We start from the raw sequence: 20029 nt of genomic DNA on the forward strand, positions 1-20029 counted from the left end.
TATTATATTTACATATTATTATTTTTAAAATTTTAAATTATATTATTTTTTTATTTTTAATAATATCGTATTTATATCATATCAATTTTATATTTTCATATTTAAATCTATCCCCCAAAAAAAAAAAAGCTGCACAAGATCCCAAACGCCACCCCATGTCCACAAATACACGTGTCCACACAAATTAGCTAACGTGTCAAGCCAACAAAGCTAGTGCATTCTCTTTACAGTACTCTTAGAAACACCCAATTACTAACAAAACCGTACCTATTTCAAAGCTTGTCTTGCTCCAAGCTTGTCTTGCTCCTTGCCGTCTTCAACGTAAAAACTAACAACCGTTCTTTTTACTTTGCTTTTCTTAGAAGAAAAATCGATCCTTTCTCTCTCTATATACCAATCTTATATATATACACACACATTTGTTGATTCTTTAAATGGATTTTTTTTTTCTGTAAATTTTGATGCTGTGTAAAAGAACTTTGAAAGGAACTGGATTTATTTATTGGGAAAATGGAAAATATTTGCTTTTTATAGGTAAATATTTCTAGGTTTGCTTTTTTCTTGTGTTTTATTTTTTGGGTTCTCATTTTTTTAGTTGTTCTTTAGAGTTTTTTTTTGTGTTTTTTTTTCTTCTGTATTTGGTTGTTCCTGTTGAATTATCTTTGTTTGCTTTTTGTTTCTGTTTCTGTTTTATTTTTGGAACTGAATGATGAAAAAGGAGTTATCTTGGCAGTGGTTTCTTGGGTTTCATGTTTCTGTGATTCTTTTGGTGATTGTTGTAAGTTGAAATCAATCTATTGGATGGTTTCATGATGGCTTCTTGTTAATATTTATGCTTATGGGGTCTGAATTTGAGTTCTGGATTTGGATTTTTTTATTTTTGGACTATTTCTTTGTTAGTTTTTATGTGTTAGGGACAAAAGTATTGGATATTCATGATTGATATAAGTTCAAATTCAAAGCAATCTATAGGGATGGTTTCATGAAAGATTCTTGTTGTCTTCATGCTTATAGGAGCTAAAGCTGAGTCATTGATTTGGTTTTGCTGATTTTCAGATTCTGGGGTTGGGAATCTAGTTGGAAAATTTAGCTACTTGGGTAATTTGGGCTGTAGTTTGAGTCCTGCATTGGTCATTGGATTCTGGATTCAGTTGGTGTATGTAATTTGGAGAAGAAATTTGGGGTAGACTTTTTTTTTTTTTTTCCTCTGCTTGGTTAATCTGTAGTTATGTCTAGTTTCGTTGGTGTCGTTGTCTCTGACCAATGGCTTCAAAGCCAATTCACACAAGTCGAGCTTCGCAGCCTTAAATCAAAAGTAAGCATACTTTGGTCCCTCCTAAACTTATTGCTACAACTATTGCATTATTATTCGATTTCATTGTTATTTTTTGTGAATGTAATTTGATAGAATTTGAACTGCCTGCTTTTTTATATGATTTCTAGTTTGTTTCAGTAAAGAACCAAAATCATAAAGTTACAGTTGGAGATTTGCTGCCCTTGAGGGTGAAATTGAAGGCTTTTAGTACTATGTTTACCGAGGACGAGATTAGTTAGAAATTGGGCGAATCCTATAGTGACATGAGCAATGAGATTGATTTTGAAACATTCCTCAGGGTGAGTCATTTATATACCAGCTTGTGGATGCTCTCAGTTGTATTCTATTTTACAATTATTAACCATGTAGTATTGTAACATATGAAAAAAAAAAAAAAAACGGGAATCATCACTTCAGTTAAACTTACATGGCGGTTTACATTCTATTATGTTGCATACAAGTGGTAATTATAGGCTTTAACTTCGGTTGAGACTTGAATTAGTTAAAGGGGGCAAACATTATGATTGGTTGCATGGAATGAGCAGGTGTATCTAAATTTGCAAAGTCAGGCTACAGGAAAATTGGGCGGTCCAAAGAATTTGTTATCGTTCCTAAAGGCCTCCACAACCACTCTTCTTCACACGAGCAGTGAATCAGAAAAAGCCTCTTATGTTACACATATAAACATTTATCTTGGGGATGATCCATTTTTAAAGCAGTTTCTTCCGCTGGATCAGGCTACGAATGATCTTGTCAATCTTGCAAAAGATGGAGTACTTTTATGGGGTGTTCTCCATTATGCATTTGCTTTTTCTTTTTCTTTTCTTTGTTTTTCTATAAAAGCTGGTACATAGAAGTGAAACTGATTCTTTTCTCTTGTATTTTTGCAGTAAGCTTATCAATGTTGCTGTGCCAGGAACAATATACGAACGAGCTATCAACACAAATAGGGTACTTAACCCATGGGAGAGGAATGAGAACCATACCCTTTGTCTCAACTCTGCAAAGGCTATTGGCTGCACTGTGGTAAACATTGGCACCCAGGACTTGGTTGAAGGGAGGGTTAATACAGCTAAACGGATTCCTATGTGAGTTAGAATGAAATATGCTGATAATCTTATGGTTTTCATCTTGATTATTTGTATTGCAGCCACATCTCTTACTTGGGTTGATCTCTCAAATCATAAAGGTAGGCATATAAATCCTCTGTATTATTTATATGCAATTTCTTGTATTGGCTTTAAACTTTCATGATGGACTGAGAAAAGTAGGATGTTAACTTAAGACAAGTTGTTTTCAGGTACCCTTTTTCTCATCCTTACCTCTGTGACGACTGCAGATTCAACTGTTAGCAGATCTAAACCTTAAGAAGACACCTCAGCTTGTGGAATTGGTGGAGGATAGCAATTCAGTAATATATCTCTTTATCATGTGATTGATGATGTTTAACTAAGAATTAATTCATGAAATAAACAGGTTTTAGACAAATGCATTGATTTGTTTCCATTTGAATTATTGTAACTTGCATGATGTTGAGGAACTTTGGGGTTAGCTCCTGAGAAGGTTCTACTAAAATGGATGAATTTTCATTTAAATAAAGCAGGCTACGAGAAAACCGTTACAAATTTTTTGTCAGATGTGAAGGTATTTGACTATGTTAATACTAAATTTAGTGGCAAGGGTACAATAAACTAATAAAATGGACCGAGGTGGATGCTTATACATCTATTGGAAGCATTGCTTTATTTCGCTTGCATTCATTATTTGGTATGTTTTACTCATTTCCATACATGCAGGATGCAAAAGCTTATGCATACCTGCTTAATGTTCAGGCACCAGAGCACTGCAATCCATTGACCCTAGATACTAAGGATGCTGCCGAAAGGGCTAAACTGGTACTTGACCATGCAGAGAGAATGGGCTGCAAACGGTATTTGAGCCCTAAAGACATAGTTGAGGGCTCGACAAACCTGAATCTTGCATTTGTGCCTCAAATCTTTCATCAGAGGTGAGAAACCACAAATCTGGCAGTTGTAACACAGACATTTTCCTTTTAAATAACTTTTCGGTTTAGTAGCATTTGTCATAGAAAACTGTTGAAATATCAAATCTGGGGCTTACTCCACTCTAAGAGGTTTTAGGAACAGCCTGTGGTCTTGTGCCTTGTAAAACTGTTAAAATATGAAATTAGTAGGAGTCAAGGTGCATGGGTTTTTTCTCATGTACTTAAAATCATGAATGGCTTTGTTGTAATGCACATCTTTTGTTAGAAAGATTAGGAGATAGTGCTATGATTTGATGCTTACACAATTCGGCTGTGGTGTTTTCCAGATGGTTTGCTTACAAGGGTTTTCGCGAGCCGCCAGTCCATTATCATGTTGGTGTTTTAGGCTGTTTAGTTAGTAAAACAAAGTCTGCTCTTTGCTCTTTATATGTTGTCTCTAGTTTTGTTATTGGATAAGAAAAACATGTGTGCTGTTGCGGGAATGGCCTGAGCGTAGACAGCAAAAAGATTTCTTTTGCAGAAAGGATGACAGATGATATGCAAATCTCCAGAGAAGAGACATGTTTGCGACTGTAGATCAACAGTCTTGGGATTGGGAGTTATGTTAATAATGTCTTTGAGGATTTCAGAACTGGGTAAGTCTTCCGCTTCACCGATATAGTTAAAATGCTCAAGTTCCATGCATTATCTCTATCGTAGATTTTCAGCAAACATTACAAGCAACAGGTTAAACCACGAAAGTATCAGGTTAATTGCTTGTCCTTTCTCTTAGGATGCGGGCACGGATGCATTTTCAAGTACAAGCTGGCACGTTTTGCATATGTCTCAACATTTTCAACATCAGCTTGTTTCTGCCATATTAATTTATGATGATCTTTGAAGGCAGGCATCATAGTTTTGTAATTCCATGTAATTCCAATATTTCAACTATCAACATAGGGAGCTTGATTTTGATGCAGATGGATACTTTTAGAGGTGCTTGATAAGATTGCTCCTGGATCAGCTGTTGCAGTACCAGATGGACTTGAAGTTGGGGTGGTTTTTGTGGCAACAGGAAGCAAAGGGGGCTCAATAACATTTGCCTCATTCAGATAGTGATTTGGAGCTTTAGCTGGTGGCAAGTAATCATTTGTGATTAGTTTCCAAAGGCCGCCAGGCGGAACGGGGCTCATATAACCAGCTGTTTTGTTGCCTCTGTTTAAGCATCGGTTCCCTACAAAAAGATTATCAAATCAACACCAATACTATGAAAATTTTGTAGTTTCTGCATATGACAGTGCCAACATGCACTTACTCCGGTATCTATTAGATGTCTTTGGGAAGTCTGTAATGACACCATCAATACCAGCTAAAGTGTAGAAGGAATTGATCTCAACAGTTGCATCAGATAAGTAGTCCCATGCTTGAGATACGAACTCATTACTGAAGGTTTGAACATATACAGAGAGATTAGCATTATGTAGCCTCGGGACAACATCCGTAACACCAGTGAGGAATGCTGTATTTTCAGGAAAGACAGAGTCCTTGCTGATGACCACAGCGCTAGCAAATCTCTTAATGTCGTCAATTGCTGGACTGTCAGCACCACCAATATCTTCATCAACCTTGTAGACAAGTTTATAGTTGGTTTTAGTCTTGAACTTCATTAGAACAGAGCTATTACTGGACTGGATCATAACTGTCTGAGCTGTCTGTTCATCATAGTCAGCTTTTCTCAAAGCATCAAGTACTGCGTCAGTTACACCATATCCCTGCTCTGCAAGGTAAGGAGCATTCTGAAAGGAATAAACAAGTCAAAAATTTTCATAAATATTCCTGTTATGTTGTCAAGGAAGAAACCATTTGAAATACAAATATTACAACATTTATAGCTAGCTCACAATAGCGGCAGATCCAAGATTTTTTTTCTAGATGTGTCCACTTAACATATATATATAATTGTTGATGGATTTGCTAATTCTATCAACCAAAAAGGGCATCCAAGAAAAAATTTTGGAGGTGTACCGGGAAAGTTTTTCCTTCAAATTTTCTTTTTGAGGGTTACTACTTTTGAATGTGGATCCACCACTGGCTCACAAATGAGGCTTCTAAGCAAATTAGAGCTTCAGGGGAAGGTTTTTTTTTTTTTTTTTTTTAAATCAAAGAAAGAAAAGAAGATTGGAATTTACTCACAGAATGTCAAGAAAAATATGGACACATGTAGATACCCAAGAAGATTTTGCTAACCATATAGGGGAAATAATCATGAAGATTACACTTTTCGGTATCCATGATTTTCTTACATTACTTTGCAAGTAAGTTCAAACCGAATAGCTTAAATACAAGAAAGACATCCCACAAGAGACAAAACTTACATGAAGCTTTTTAAGTGAAATTTTTGAAATTTTTTCTCAAAAATGATTTAATAAATACTTTAATAAAAAAAAATCCAAACCAATAAATTGATAGAATTTAATATAAAAATCAATAGTACGTAAAAAAAATTATTAAAAATATTATTTATAATTCAAATTTGAACCACTCTTATTTAACAGTAAAAATTCTCAATATTTTTACTAAAAATGTCTATCTAAAAATATATCAAAATTTATTAAAATATTTTTTTAATTTTGCACACTTGATTTATGTAACAAAAATTTTTAATCTATTGGTTTTGATTTTCGATTTTATTTTTTATTTATTAGTTTCTAATTGAAAACTTCACAAACTTCACATAAGGAATTTCATCTATGTCTTTCTCTCCTACAAGATAGGTTTATCTAGATCTCAACATTTGGAAAACAAAGGAATGATCTTTAAATCTCAAGTGATATTCAGTTATGATGAGAGCATTAAAAGTTTTGAAAACCCTAGAATTAGCGAACTTTAGAGTGATTTAGGCAATGTATCTACAGATGTCAAGTTCATAATGGTGGCAGCTTCTTATGAAACTACATTTCTATGTTTCTTTGACCATTCAGTTCAATATATTCTACATGGCATAACCCACAGCTACCATAGTTATGATTAAGACTCAATCTGATATGTTTCTCGGAATAATTAGGATACCAAACAGTACCCACCAGCACAGCAGATAACCATAGCCACCATTCACAGTGCCTAACCTCTTAACATGCATCATTAGGTTCAATAATGTGAGTAGAAAATAAAAATTACGGCAGTAAACTCCAATGCAAGAAACTTGAAGAGGAAAAGTACAGAATGGCAAGAACTGACCTCTATGCTGATTAAGATACCATAAAGAGAGCTAGCATTCTTTGCCATGGCTAAAAAATCATATAAAGTTAAGAACTTCCCAGAATTTTTGAACTTCGGATTTCGAAACAATTGGTAAGCTGACTGTGGGCTTGATATTACAGCTACAATCAAAGTAATGATAGATTACAAAAAAATTAAAGCCAATTATATCTATTTAAGAAACAGCAAGATGGCTAAATCTCAGCAACTAAAACACAGACTTAGATGATAGGGCAAAGTAAATAAAACTGACATAGTATACACGGAAACATTATCTCCCAAAGCAAGGATTTTAGTCATGCTCCACGACCATGGTTATGAGTAACAATCTTTCAAGCACAGAAAAAATGAGGAGGAGCACTCACAAAGCATCAAAAATACCCACTCAACATAATGTACAAACTTCAATCTTTACTGAGTTAGACAACATTTATTTTCAACATGTTATGTTTCTAAAACTATTAGAGACTATAGATGACATCCCAACCATCCCAAAAGAAAAAATAAAACAAAGCAAAAGTTCAGTACGATAAAGAACAAGCAAAATGAGAACTAAATTCAACTTACGTGTCAAGCTTTGAATATCAATCCAGGACATGTTGAAGGTAAATATTCCACTGCCTTGCGTAATCTCTGGAATTGTTGTTATAAGATTGCTAAAACTTGATTGAGCAACTGTTGTGCTATCTATCAGATTTACAGAGCCCAAGCAAATAGGTGTTCCATCCTTTGTCATTTGAACAGGACAGTCAAGAACATCTACACCATCTTCAATTGCTTTTAAATATGCCAAGTCAGTACAACCAGGAAAGTCTCCACTTGCTCCATTTTTTGAGATGACCAAAAGGTTCACTGTAGCATGCCAACAAAATAAAATAGGTTATGATAAACCTTAAAACGATTGTTGGTGCCTTGAAACACATAATCTCATAACTGTTACCACTAACTCTCAACAAGAAAAATAAGATCTTTTGATCAGAAGCATTGTATAATGACAAACCTTGTTTTGAAGCATTTTTGCCTAGATGAGCAAAGCAATCTGCAATATGAAACAAAAGTTAGCATCTCATCGAAAATGTTTCTTATCCATTAGCAGCAAATGATAATGATATCTAGTAAAAATCAGACAACCTTTCTTTCAATAATCAGACTAAGTTATTGTGTAGGGCATGTCAGGCCACGACAGTAAAGAGAGACAGAAAAGGCAGACATAGTCTCACTTCACCTTCTTATTCATATGACACCACTACAGCAAGAGGCAACCAAGGTGAAAAAAAAAAAAAAAAACAAAGTGGAGGATTCTTAGGTGCACCCTATTGGTCATACAGCAGGATATATTCCCTAATTTGTGAAAACTACAAAAATTTGGAAGATATTCCCAAGATGGCAGCACAAGTCACTCAGACAAGCAAGGCTCCTTAGAAATAATGAGAATTTCACCATAATTTAAGGTAAAAAGTAAACAACATTTTATGAGATGCAAAAACAAATTGAAGAAATATACGAGAACTGACATTGCATATACAAACTGGTATATAACTTACCTATAGCTGCTGATGGAGATATTGGGAAGTCAGATATCACCCCATCAACAGAGAAGTTACCATTGTCAACAAACTGAAGATACTCAGCCACTGGATCGTAGGAGTAAATGAAGCTAAATGGAACATCATTATAAAACTCGGATGCAAAAACTTCTAGCCCTTCTTTGTGAGCATCCAAGACAACAGAGGTAGAAGATAGCAAATAAAGATTTGCATCTACAGGCCAGATATAAGACTTGGGTACAATGATTCCAGAGGCAAATGTCTTGATAAATGTGAGATTTTTTAAGAGAGAATCATAAGTCTGGTTGGTTGAAGGCTCCACCTCTTTCTGTCCTAGAAACCGGAAGACAAGCTTTGTTGTGCTTCTTCGGAAACGTGCTGCAATACTTTGCAAGAAAGCCATCTCCGGTGATGAGATATAGCCAACAGTTACATTCACATTTCTTGTTACAGAAAGTATAAAGTTTTTCATACTCAGGTTGTGTTGTGTATAGAATGCATCGTGCTGCAAAAATAGAAAACCATTCAATTAAATCCAAAAACAGGAAGATGAAGTTATACTAATTTAATACCGGGATAAGAAGAGACAAGAGTGAAAAAGTAAGACAAAGGAATTATTAAGCATTGATTAATCCTATACCTGAATATTCAACCAAAAACCAGGAGGTTGTAAATTTGTAGATATATCCTGAACAGTCATAATTGGATAACCATTGCCATCAAGCTTATTGGAACGAGAATAGACACCTTGAGTTACTGTCCAGATAACAAATTGCACATTAGAATGTGATACATCAATCAGATAGCAGAAAGCACGAAGAATTTACTACTAGAGCATTTCAAAGCAAGTCAAGAAACAAACTTACTGAAAAAAACATGCTGAATCTCAACAGGTAATAATCTTGACATGACTGCTAGCACAAGCATATCAGAATTCAGAATTAATTACCTAATTAATTGCAAAATTGCTTGAACTGGGTTTTTAATGGTCAGTGTTTGATGATTCAAAACTAAAACTTATTTTGACAACCATTAGATGAACTTGGCACTCACAAGTTCATTAACTATCCATCAAGCAAAGTTTGTGAAGATAATGATAATAATGAGAATGGCGACAAACACAAAACTAATGAATGATATCGAGAACATTGATGATGACAGGAAAAAAAAAAGAAAACACAAAGAGGATAAATTGTGAGCTGAACTTACAATAAACATTTCCTAGATCCTTGAGAGTGTAATCAACAGAAAACCATCCCTTGGTAGAGACCCCATTAACAAGGTAAGCCTTCTGCCCACCCTTGTCAAAATCTGCAATGTCAGAATTATTATCTAGCCTAAGATCAGGAAAGCAAATCCCAGCTGCATCTTTTGTTAATTGCACATCACACCACAAGATCGCATCAGGTGGACTAGTTAATAAAGCGAATCTATAAGCTTCAAGACTAGAGTCTGGAAACACTCCGGAAAATCCACCACGTGCGATGACAAAGGGTGCATTCCCTGCAAAAGGAATCAAATAGTTTAAGCTTATTGAACAATAGAAAATTAAAAAGAAAAAATAACTTTATAAAATCTTTGTCTGATATGAATGCTAATGTTAAATGCTTTTATGCATCTATAGACTGAAATGTTGTAGCTAACCACGCTGACAGGTGAGGATATCAAAATTTTAACCCGCCCTGAAGAACGTCTACTTCTCATATTGTAAAATGTTGGAACATATCGTATTTGCTCTTCATCAATGTTCTTCATAACCAAACAAATTTCAGCAAATTTTTTAGTTAATTATGCTATTCAAGCTGTTTGGTAGAGAAAAAAAAAAAAAGGGAAACTGTTAATAAAGAACAAAAACCCATTATAGTTTGAGAACGAAGACTCAAAATAGAAAGCAAAAATATTCAAATAAGTAAATCACGAAAGACTTGAAGCCGCATTTTCCATCAATTTGTTTCACTTTCTCATAAAAAAAAAAGAAAATTTTTAACTACTGAATAGATGAAATAAATAGAAAATTTTTAAAAAGAAAAGGGAAAGATTTCCACTTTGAGTAAGTTGGAAATCATTAAAACACGCGTTTTTTTATCGTTTCTTCAACCTTTTATCGGAATGAAAGAGCAATTAGACAAAATTTTCTTTCTTTAAGGAAACAGGAGAAAATCTGAAAAGCTTTGTCTTTCCTCCGCTTTCTTTGCAAACAAACCGAAAATATTAAATATTTAAGAAAAAAAAAGTGAAGCTCAAACTAGCATAGTTTGAACAATCTTCTCACCATTTCCTTTTCCTGGAAACCAAAGATAAACTAACTAAAATTCAAACAGCTCAAGCAGCTCGAAGTAAGCTTAGATTAAGCAATTTACTCATCATTTCCTTCACTTTCGAGGAAACCAAACAAAAACAAGCTTACAATTAAGTGAAACACAGGAAAAATCGAACATGTTTCCAGCTCAACAAACTATTTTCTCAACATTTCCTCCTCTTTCTCAGCAACCAAACAGAAAACTAACTAAAAAAAAGAAGAAGAAGAAACTATAACCAAAAGAAAATAAATTTCTCTCATCAATTAATTAATTTAGAAAAAAAAAAACAAAGAAAGAATCTACATAAAAGAAACCCACCGCTTAGAGTCTGCCAACGAGAACGAGTAGATCCCTGAGCATAAACCAAAGCTACTGAAGCTAGCAAAGCTAGAACTACCAAAATGGCAAGCGAAATGCCACGTAAGCTTCCCATTGCCGGAAAAATCTCCTCCGCTGACAACCGAGCTCAGCTCCGCCACTGATCGCCGCCGCCTGTTTGTTCCTGTCCTTCGTAAACCGTACAAGTTAGAGAGAGAACAGAGGAAAACACTGAACTTTTAGCTGGCTTTGTTTTTGCTGGTTTCAGATATTTATGTTATTAAAATTTAATTAATTATTATTTTTATCCAATTAAATGAGTTTCTCTCGACCGAATTATACGTTGTCCTCAGCTCGGCTCCAGCCGGTCTGAGGAAGGTTCTTGGCTTAGAGGTTTTCGTTCTAAGCTGTGGGACAATGATTGAGTGTGACCGCCTCCACATTATTATCATGATCCCTAAAATTCTAAACTTGAGGTTTTCTTTGTTTTTACTTTATTTATATATTTAAAGGTGAATTTGTATTTAGGAAAGTAAAAAGAAATTTATTACAAGAATAAATTTAAAATTACATGTAATCTTTTATGGTTCCTCTGTATTTCTTTGGTAATTAGATGTGTCGTAATGATTTTGTGTCCGTCCGACGAATTTAGAAATGAAATAAAAATAACGAAAAATGGAGTTACCACCAAAATTTTTTGGTTAGGTGTGATTAGTCACCTATTAAAATATATCATTTTAATAAAATCTTAAAATTTATTAAAAAGATAATTTCATGGTCTGTGAAACAGTCTGAGTTCGAAAATTGGTTACGAATGGAGAAGGATTAGCACCCCACGACGCCCGTTTAAAAATGGTATCATTTAACAACGTGTTATCTTTTGATTTTAATTAAAAATAGTCTCATTCTCAATGTTTGAAAAAATAATTTTCTTGATTTTTTTATTTATTGAAAATTGGTTTGTTTTGTTTTATTTTTAAAAAATTATTATTCAAATTTTATTCGAGAAAAACAAATTAAAATTTTTTTATTAAATAATTCTTAAAATGTTTCAGTACGTTGGTAACATTAAAAGAATTTTTTCTCACTTAGAGATTTCTTAGGCATCGCTTCTCGAAATACCTTATAATCTTATCTTAGGAGGTCCGAATTTATTTTTCGTAAAAATTATGTCATGTATGCAATGCAGAATATTACCATGTTGATGCACATATTTTATTCTCTTTTTTTTATAAAAAATTTATTAATTATTTAATTAAATTATTATTATTCTTTTTTTTTTAAGAAAAGGAGAACTTTTGTTATATTGAAGATTTTATATAAATATTCTAATACAATGGTAATATTTAAAAAAAAAATCCTCTCACCTAGGGATTTCTTAAAGCATCTCTACTCGGAATACTTTTAGAATCCTGTCATCGGATAAAATTCCCTTTTTGTCTCATTTTTTATTACTTATTCTTAATTTAGTAATTAGTTTTTATTTATTATTATTTTATAATAAAAAAGGAAAATTTTTATTTTATTAAAAATTTTTTATAAATACTCCAATACGCTGGTAGTACTTAAAAAAATCTTTTCACTTAAAGATTTCGTAGGTATCACTACTCGAAATACCTTTGAATCTCATTGTAGGATAAAAATTTCTTTTTCTTACATTTTTTATTAGTTTTGTATTATTATTATTAAATGTATTTTTGTTTTATTTTGTTTTTAAAATTTATTTTTTAAAAAAATTAACAAAATTATAAAAATTTTAATTACAATTTCATCATTTAATCTAACAAATATGAATATTTTAATATGTATAAATTTTAATAAAATAATATATAAAAAATAAGAAAAAAAATTTTTTAATTTTTTTTTACTTGAATCGAACCTGTCAACAGTCCGATCAACGCGCGATTCGGTCCGACAGTTCGGGTGCGATTTGGCTCGGTCTGGTTGGTTCAACGGTTGGGTACCGACTTGATTCTATCTGGGCAATTCAATTCTGGTTCAGTCGGACCGGTCAGAGGCTGACGAAAGAAGTTGGTAGCGGGTCGGGTGCACGGACCTCGGGTCAGGTCACGGGTTGAAGCGCGGATCCTTAGGGTTCAAAACAACGTCGTTTTGGCCTTTAGGCCTCTATATATAACTGAATATTTTTTTTGTTCATTCTTTTTCTGTTTTAAAAAAAAAAAAGAGGAGAGCTCTGGGGAGAGTTTCAGAGCTTCCTCGCCATCAGGTAGCTTGACCGTTGCGTCAGTTGCCATCGGGTCACCAGCGATGGTCGTTGTCGGTGATCGTCGATGTTGAAAAATTGTTGAAATTCCTCTAAATACTTCTCTCGACCTCCTGAGTTCAGATCCACTGTCCTTTTTAGGAGAAAAAGCTCTGATCGACGTAGATCGAGATTTAAAGTTTTCTAAGTTTTCTGTTTTTTTTTTTTTTTCAAAACCCGCACTGGTCGTTCTCTTTTTTTATTGCAAGAAAGCTTTAGACGTGGGGTTCCTCATCAAACGGTGAGGACTATGTTTTTTTTTTTACAGGGTTCCCTTCCTTCTTCTTGTTTCCTCTCTTTCTTTTTCTTGTTTGGTCAGAAGCTCTATTTATAGAGCTCCAGTAGTGAATGGCATAAGGCTCGACATGGGATGCAAGCATGAGCCCCATGCTGCCTTTATTTGTTTCTATTTTATTTGACAGTGAGGGTAATGGATAAGGTGTGGATAGTAGGGTAAGGGGGAATGGGTGGTAGGATACCCCGGCACCATTACCATCCCCTATTTTTTTTTGTTCTATTTTTTTGGGGTATCTTATATTTTGGTTTTTTTTGTATTTTATATTTAATAATATTATTTTTTTTGTCGAACAAATTTGATGTCCACAGCTGTCTTTTTTTGTATATTGTTGAGAATAAGAAATAGGGCAAAGACAAAGACAATAATTTTATCCGAAATCCAAAAAGATATTTTTTTCTTTTCTTTTTCTCTTCTTTTTTTTTAACATAAACTACTCAGAAAGTTTTTCTCATTAAATCGAAAATGCTTCTCTCATTTGAGGCTCGACAACTTTTAAAAATTTAAAATCTGAAAAAGACTCCTCTCAGCAGAGGCTCAACAATTTTAAAAATCTTATCTTAAAAAACTTCTCTCAGCAGAGGCTCAACAACTTTAAAAAATTCTCACATTGAAAAAGGTTCATCTCAGTAGGCGCTCAACGACTTTAAAAATTCTCTTGAAAAAGCTCATCTCAACAAAATCTCAACAACTTTAAAATCCATCTTAAAAAAGCTCATCTCAGTAGAGGGTCAACAACTTTAGAATCTCATTTGAAAAAGCTCCTCTCAGCAGATGCTCAATAACTTTAAAATCTCATCTGGAAAAGCTTTTCTCAACAGAGGCTCAATAACTTTAAAATTTCATTTGAAAAGCTTCGCTCAGCAGAGGCTCAACAACTTTAAAATTTCATCTTAAAAAGCTCCTCTCAGTAGAGGTTCAACAACTTTAAAATCTTATTTGAAAAGCTCTTTTCAGCAGAGGCTCAACAACTTTAAAAATCCATCTTCAAAAGCTCCTTTCAGCAGAGGCTCAACAACTTTAAAAATCCATCATGAAAAGCTCCTTTCAGCAGAGGCTTAACAACTTTAAAATTTAAAATATGAAATAGGTTCATCTTAGCAGAGGCTCAACAACTTTAAAATTTCATCTTGAAAAAGCTTCTCTCAGCAGAGACTCAATAACTTTAAAAATCTCATCTTGAAAAAGCTCCTCTCAATAGAGGCTTAACAACTTTAAAAATCTATCTGTTCTTCAAATTGAGTTCTCATTTTTGAACAAGTAAATTTTTTTCTTTTGAAATCTTTTATTTGATTAGGACATGGAAAGTCTCTGTCCTCATTATTCATAGATACATGTACTGAGTGCTCTAAATGCAATGCATGTAATACAATCAAAATTATTCATTGTGATAAAAAGTTTTTCAAAATCTCTCATTTTTTGCTTCTTTTATCAAAATTTTTAATAATTGCCATATGATCAATCTGTTCTTAACATCTAACTATTGAATTCTTTCCTACCAAAACTTTTTTTCAAAAGTCTACAACATCAATGACTTGTCATGCTTTTTTCTTTCTTTTTCATTTACCTTTGTCAACTTTTAAAAAATAATGCTAAGATCTTTCATGTTTATTTTTCTTTTCATTATTTTAAGTCCAAGACCAATAAAATGCAATCACACATTTCTCCTATTCGTATGGTGGATAAAAAATAAGAATAAAGAAATGGATAGGTGTTATTTCCAAAAGAAATATAGTATATTTTATTAGACTGATAACAAGTGCATGATAAATATTTGAGCTGAAACAAAGGTACCTAAATAATGATCATAAGATAATCATGTATAAAATATTTCCAGATTCTTTTTCTAAAACTAAATTAGATGATTTCCTTGATTCTTCAGAGTTTATCAAACTACATTTACCTCTGTATTATAGAATGATGCTTCTTCTTCGCATCCAAGCTATTTTTTTCAGGTTTTCAACTTAGATAAGTCATTATTTTTTATTTTTTACTTTTTTTTTTCTCTTTTTTCTTTCAAGCAAAATATTTCTTCACAGATCTGAGTTTATCAGAGTAGGTAAATCACTTTCGTTTATCTCTGTCAAAATCAATGTCCCGTAAGAAAAGGTTTTTTTCATCATATACGGGCCTTTTTAATTTGGTGTCTATTTTTTTTAATTATCATATTAATTTGAAAGGATCTTTTTCAGTACTAAATCTCATTCTCTAAAGTAATAAGGATGGATTTTCTTATCATGTGCTCTCATCATCCTCTTTTGATATAATTGATCATGACAAAGTGCTGTAAGTCTTTTCTTTTCAATGAAGTTTAATTGCTTGTAGTAATTTAAACCCATTCTACTTCCTCTAATTTTACCTCCATAAGGACTCTCAGCGAAAGAATTTTCACTTCGACCAGTAGCAAAGTTTCCATTCCATATACCAAAGAGAATGAAGTGACCCCAGTAGATATTCAGACTGATGTTCTATAAGCATGCAAAGCAAAATATAGCTTCTCATGCTAATCTTTATAAGTATCAATCATTTTTTTCAAGATTCTTTTGATATTGTTGTTTGCAGCCTCTACTGCCCTATTCATCTTTAGATGATATAGTGTCGAATTACAGTGACAAATCTTAAACTGAGTGTAAACTTTATTTATTATTTTATTGTTTAAATTTTTAGCATTATAAAAAATAATTGTCTCTGAAAGCCTATATCTGTATATTATCTCTTTTTTATGAAATTTACACACCACAGATCGAGTCATACTAGCATATGATGCGACTTTTACCAATTTTATGAAGTAATCAATCATCACAAAAATGAATCTATGTTTATTTGAAGCTTTTGGAGTGATGTGACCGATGACTTCCATACCCTACATAAAGAATGGCCATGAAAGAGCCAAAACATGCAATGTTGTTGGAGGAGTATGAATCTTATCAGCATAGATCTGACACTTATGGTATTTTTTAGCATAATCAGTATAGTCACTCTCCATTATTAACCAATAGTATCCAACCCTCATAATTTATCTAGCCACTATATGATCATTTGCATGTGCCTCATAAACTTCATCATGCACTTCTTCAATAATCCTCTTCGTTTCAGTTGCATTTACACACCTTAAGAGTATTTGATCTCGACCTCTTTTATAGAGGATGTCTTTATTAAGAAAGAAACTCATAACCAACCTTTAAATAGTTCTCTTATCATTTTATGTTACATGTTCTGGGTATTGCTGGCTTTTAATGTATTACATGATATCATGATATCATGGCTTTCCATCAACTTCTTTTCAATACCTGAACAATATACTGGTTCATCTTTTACATCCAGCTTGATAAGTTATATTTCAGCATTTACATTTATTTTAATCATTACAGCTAGAGTAGCCAGTGCATCAGCAATTTGGTTTTCCTTTCTAGGCAAATGCTCAAATTGAACTTCTTTGAATTGTTTTACCAATTGAGAGATGTACTTATGGTATCGTATTAACTTAAAATCTATGGTTTCCCATTCTCTTCACAATTGATAGATGACTAGAGCTGAATCTCTAAACACATCTAATACTTTGATTTTCTTTTCAATTGCTGTTTGTAGATCCATAACATAAGCCTCATACTCAGCCACATTATTTGTGCAATTAAGATTTAACCTGACTGTAATGGGATAATAGTTCCTATCAAGAGATATTGAAATTACCTCAATACCATGACCCAAAGCATTAGTAGCTCTATTAAAATACATCTTCTAAGACTCTTCAACAGGTTCATTTTTTTCAATGCCATCATATCTTCATCAGGAAACTCCAGGTTCATTGGTTCATAATTTTTGGTAGCACGATCGACTAGAAACTTGGCTATTGCAGTTCCTTTAATAGCCTTTTGAGTCACATAAATAATATCATATTTTGAAAGCATAACTTGCCATCGCGCTATCTTTTATGTCAATGAAGGCTTTTCAAAGATATACTTAATAGGATCTAGCTTTGCTATAAGTCAAGTAGTGTGATAAAGCATGTATTGTCTAAGTCTTCAAGTTATTCAGGCTAATGCATAGCATATCTTCTCTAATGGTAAATACTTAGACTCATAATCAGTGAATTTTTTGTTCAAGTAGTATATTGATCATTTTTTCCTGTTAGTTTTATCTTTTTACCTCGATACACATCTCATGAAATTTTCATGTACTGTTAAATATAAGATCAAAGACTTTCTTGGAACAGGTGGTACCAATATAGGTGGATTTGATAATTATTCTTTGATTTTATCAAAAGTTTCTTGGCATTCATCATTTCATTCTCCGGGATTATATTTTTTAAAAAACTTAAAAATAAGATCGCATTTGTAAGTAAGTTGAAAGATGAAACGAGCAATATAGTTCAGTCTCTCTAGGAAACCTCACATTTCTTTTAGGATACAAGGAAGAGATAAGTTCTGGATGACTTGTACCTTATCCGAGTCTACTTCGATTCCTCTTTCACTGACTACAAAGCCTAATAGTTTTTTTTGATTTGGTATCAAATATACGTTTAGCAGGATTCAACTTCAGCTAAAATCTTCTCAACTTGTCAAATAATTTTTTTAGATTGACTACATGATCTTCTCTTTCATGAGATTTCGTAATCATAATATTCATATATACCTATATTTCTTTATGCATCATGTCATGAAAGAGAGTCATCATTACTCTTTGATAAGTGACACCAGTATTTTTTAACCCAAAAGGTATGATTTTGTAATAGAATATCCCTCACATGGTCACAAATATAGTTTTTTCCATATCATCTTGAGCCATCTTGAGCCATCTTGATCTAATTATAGCCTGAGAAGCCATCCATAAAATAAATGTGGAATGCCTAGCAGTATTATCCATTAAAGTATAGATGTAAGGTAGATGAAAGTTATCCTTAGGGCTTGTCCTATTCAGATCTCGATAATCAATATACATTCTCACTTTTTCATCTTTCTTAAAAATTGGCACTATGTTGGCTACCCATTCAGGATATATTACCACCTCTAAAAATTCAGCATCAAATTGCTTTTTCATTTTCTCTTTAATTTTTAGCAGCATCTTTGGTTTCATGCACCTTAACTTTTACTGCATCGATTTACATCTTGATTTTAAAGGTAACTTGTACTTTACAATATCAGTGCTGAGTCCTGACATATCCCAATAAGTCCACGTGAACACATCTTCATATTCTCGAAGTAACTTTTTTAGCTTCTATCTTTCAGCTGGTAAAAGAGATATACCAATTTTAACCTCTTTTCTGTTTTTACCATCTCTTAAATTCACTAATTCGATAATTTTTTGGTGGGATTCAATTGGCTTATCTTCATGTTCTATTAATTTTAACAAATCAAGAGGTAGTGTGTAGTTATCTAAATCTTTCTCATTATCAAGTTCATCAACACGAATTAAGTTTTTGAAATCAAATCTGAGATTATTGCCATGATTATCTTTGTGTTCATTGTTTGGGACCCTGCAAAGATAAGATGAAGAGAATATTAGTACACAAAAATAGAATGACAAGAAAATGATGAAAAGAGAAGAATGAAAAGTAAAATAAAGATAAAAATAAAGAAAAAATACGGATGCATTTTCTAAGTCTTTTATTAAAATGACAAACATAAACACACCATAAAAGATCTCTTAATACTCGTAGAAAGTAATTAGGGATTTAAAGTTTCACAGTACATTACTTTTTTAAAGTTTTAAAGACAACAGACAACTATATAACTTTTCAATTATCCAGCTTAAAATCTAGAAGATAAGGGTACACGAATAGCTTTTCACTTCGACTTTTCTTTTTTTCATCATCCTTTATTTAAATGGCCAGCTCTAAAAATTCTTCTATGAATCTTGCACTTAGGACTCTCGATAAATCTGGATAAATATATCCTTCTGAGTGAAAAGAATTATAGAGGTATGGAATAACCATAGGCTTTGACTCTGACTCATATCTTCCAAGATTAACTATCCTCTTATCTCTTCTCTTATTCACTATTCTTATTCTGTCCCCTCTTGTTGGCTTATATCCCAAGCCAAATCTGTATTTTTTTTTTATATATGATTAATGGCTTTGTGATTCCTTACAAGTTTTTCCCAAGTCTGGCTTCAAGTCACCATCACATCTTGGTATGCTATTTGACTACCATTTTAGTTATCGTAGACAAGTATGATGAATACAATTTAGATCTTTCAGCTATATATATTATATTGGTAATCTTAAAAGATCTATAAGAGCATTCTAGAAGTTTATCTGTTGATTCCACATAAGAAGTATTTATCAATTGAGTTACCAATAAATCTTTTTTTCTTACCACACATGTTAGCTTCCCTTCAACAATGAATTTGACTTTCTGATGTAATGAGAATGGAATAGCACCTGCTATATGGATCCACGACCTACATAATAAATAACTGTATGAAAGAGAGATGTCCATGACTTAAAATTTCACGTTAAAAGTGCATAAGCCAATCTGTAATAGTATTTTTATGTCTTTCAGTACCTCTCTTTGGGTTCCATCAAAAGCTCTCACTATCATATGATTAGGTTTCATATAAGATCCATCAATAAGATAACATTGATAGATGAGCCATTATCAATCAAAACTTTAACCATTATATGACATTTACATTTCACAGTAATATGAAGAGCCTTGGTACTTTCTTGACTTTCAAGAAAAATCTCTTCATCACTAAAAGAGATATAATTTGAAATTATCATATTGCTAACAAGTTGTCCCACATATTCA

The 20029-nt window shown here is 32.8% G+C and overlaps 2 protein-coding genes across 44 annotated transcripts; one reads left to right on the forward strand and one right to left on the reverse strand.

Moving 5' to 3' along the window:
* Window positions 1-302: 302 nt before the first annotated feature.
* On the forward strand, window positions 303-5194 carry LOC111288665 (fimbrin-1-like). 43 transcript variants are annotated; one of them, XM_089759475.1, is made up of 12 exons: window positions 433-534; window positions 1057-1315; window positions 1444-1614; window positions 1861-2101; window positions 2206-2341; window positions 2466-2504; window positions 2655-2726; window positions 3112-3323; window positions 3647-3727; window positions 3841-3955; window positions 4093-4202; window positions 4280-5194. In XM_089759475.1, the coding sequence occupies exons 4-10, from the start codon at window positions 2097-2099 to the stop codon at window positions 3854-3856; spliced, it is 561 nt and encodes a 186-aa protein (XP_089615601.1). In that variant the 5' UTR covers window positions 433-534; window positions 1057-1315; window positions 1444-1614; window positions 1861-2096; the 3' UTR covers window positions 3857-3955; window positions 4093-4202; window positions 4280-5194. The 43 variants fall into 43 exon arrangements, with proteins under 43 accessions (XP_089615622.1, XP_089615626.1, XP_089615624.1 ...); XM_089759496.1 differs by having other exon boundaries at window positions 303-1315; window positions 2616-2726; XM_089759500.1 differs by having other exon boundaries at window positions 303-1315; window positions 2616-2726; window positions 3647-3692.
* On the reverse strand, window positions 3979-10967 carry LOC111288663 (glycerophosphodiester phosphodiesterase GDPDL3-like). The gene is made up of 9 exons (XM_022879634.2): window positions 10723-10967; window positions 9314-9607; window positions 8745-8860; window positions 8102-8609; window positions 7558-7596; window positions 7125-7409; window positions 6537-6679; window positions 4615-5095; window positions 3979-4533 (listed from the first exon to the last, which is right to left on the reverse strand). Exons 1-9 carry the CDS (start codon window positions 10835-10837, stop codon window positions 4244-4246), a joined length of 2271 nt encoding a protein of 756 aa, XP_022735369.1. The 5' UTR covers window positions 10838-10967; the 3' UTR covers window positions 3979-4243.
* Between the last annotated feature and the right edge of the window lie 9062 nt (window positions 10968-20029).

This window comes from Durio zibethinus, chromosome 4 (genome assembly GCF_047325235.1).
Source record: "Durio zibethinus cultivar Kanyao isolate XHJ-2024 chromosome 4, ASM4732523v1, whole genome shotgun sequence".
NCBI classification, from domain to species: Eukaryota; Viridiplantae; Streptophyta; class Magnoliopsida; order Malvales; family Malvaceae; genus Durio; species Durio zibethinus.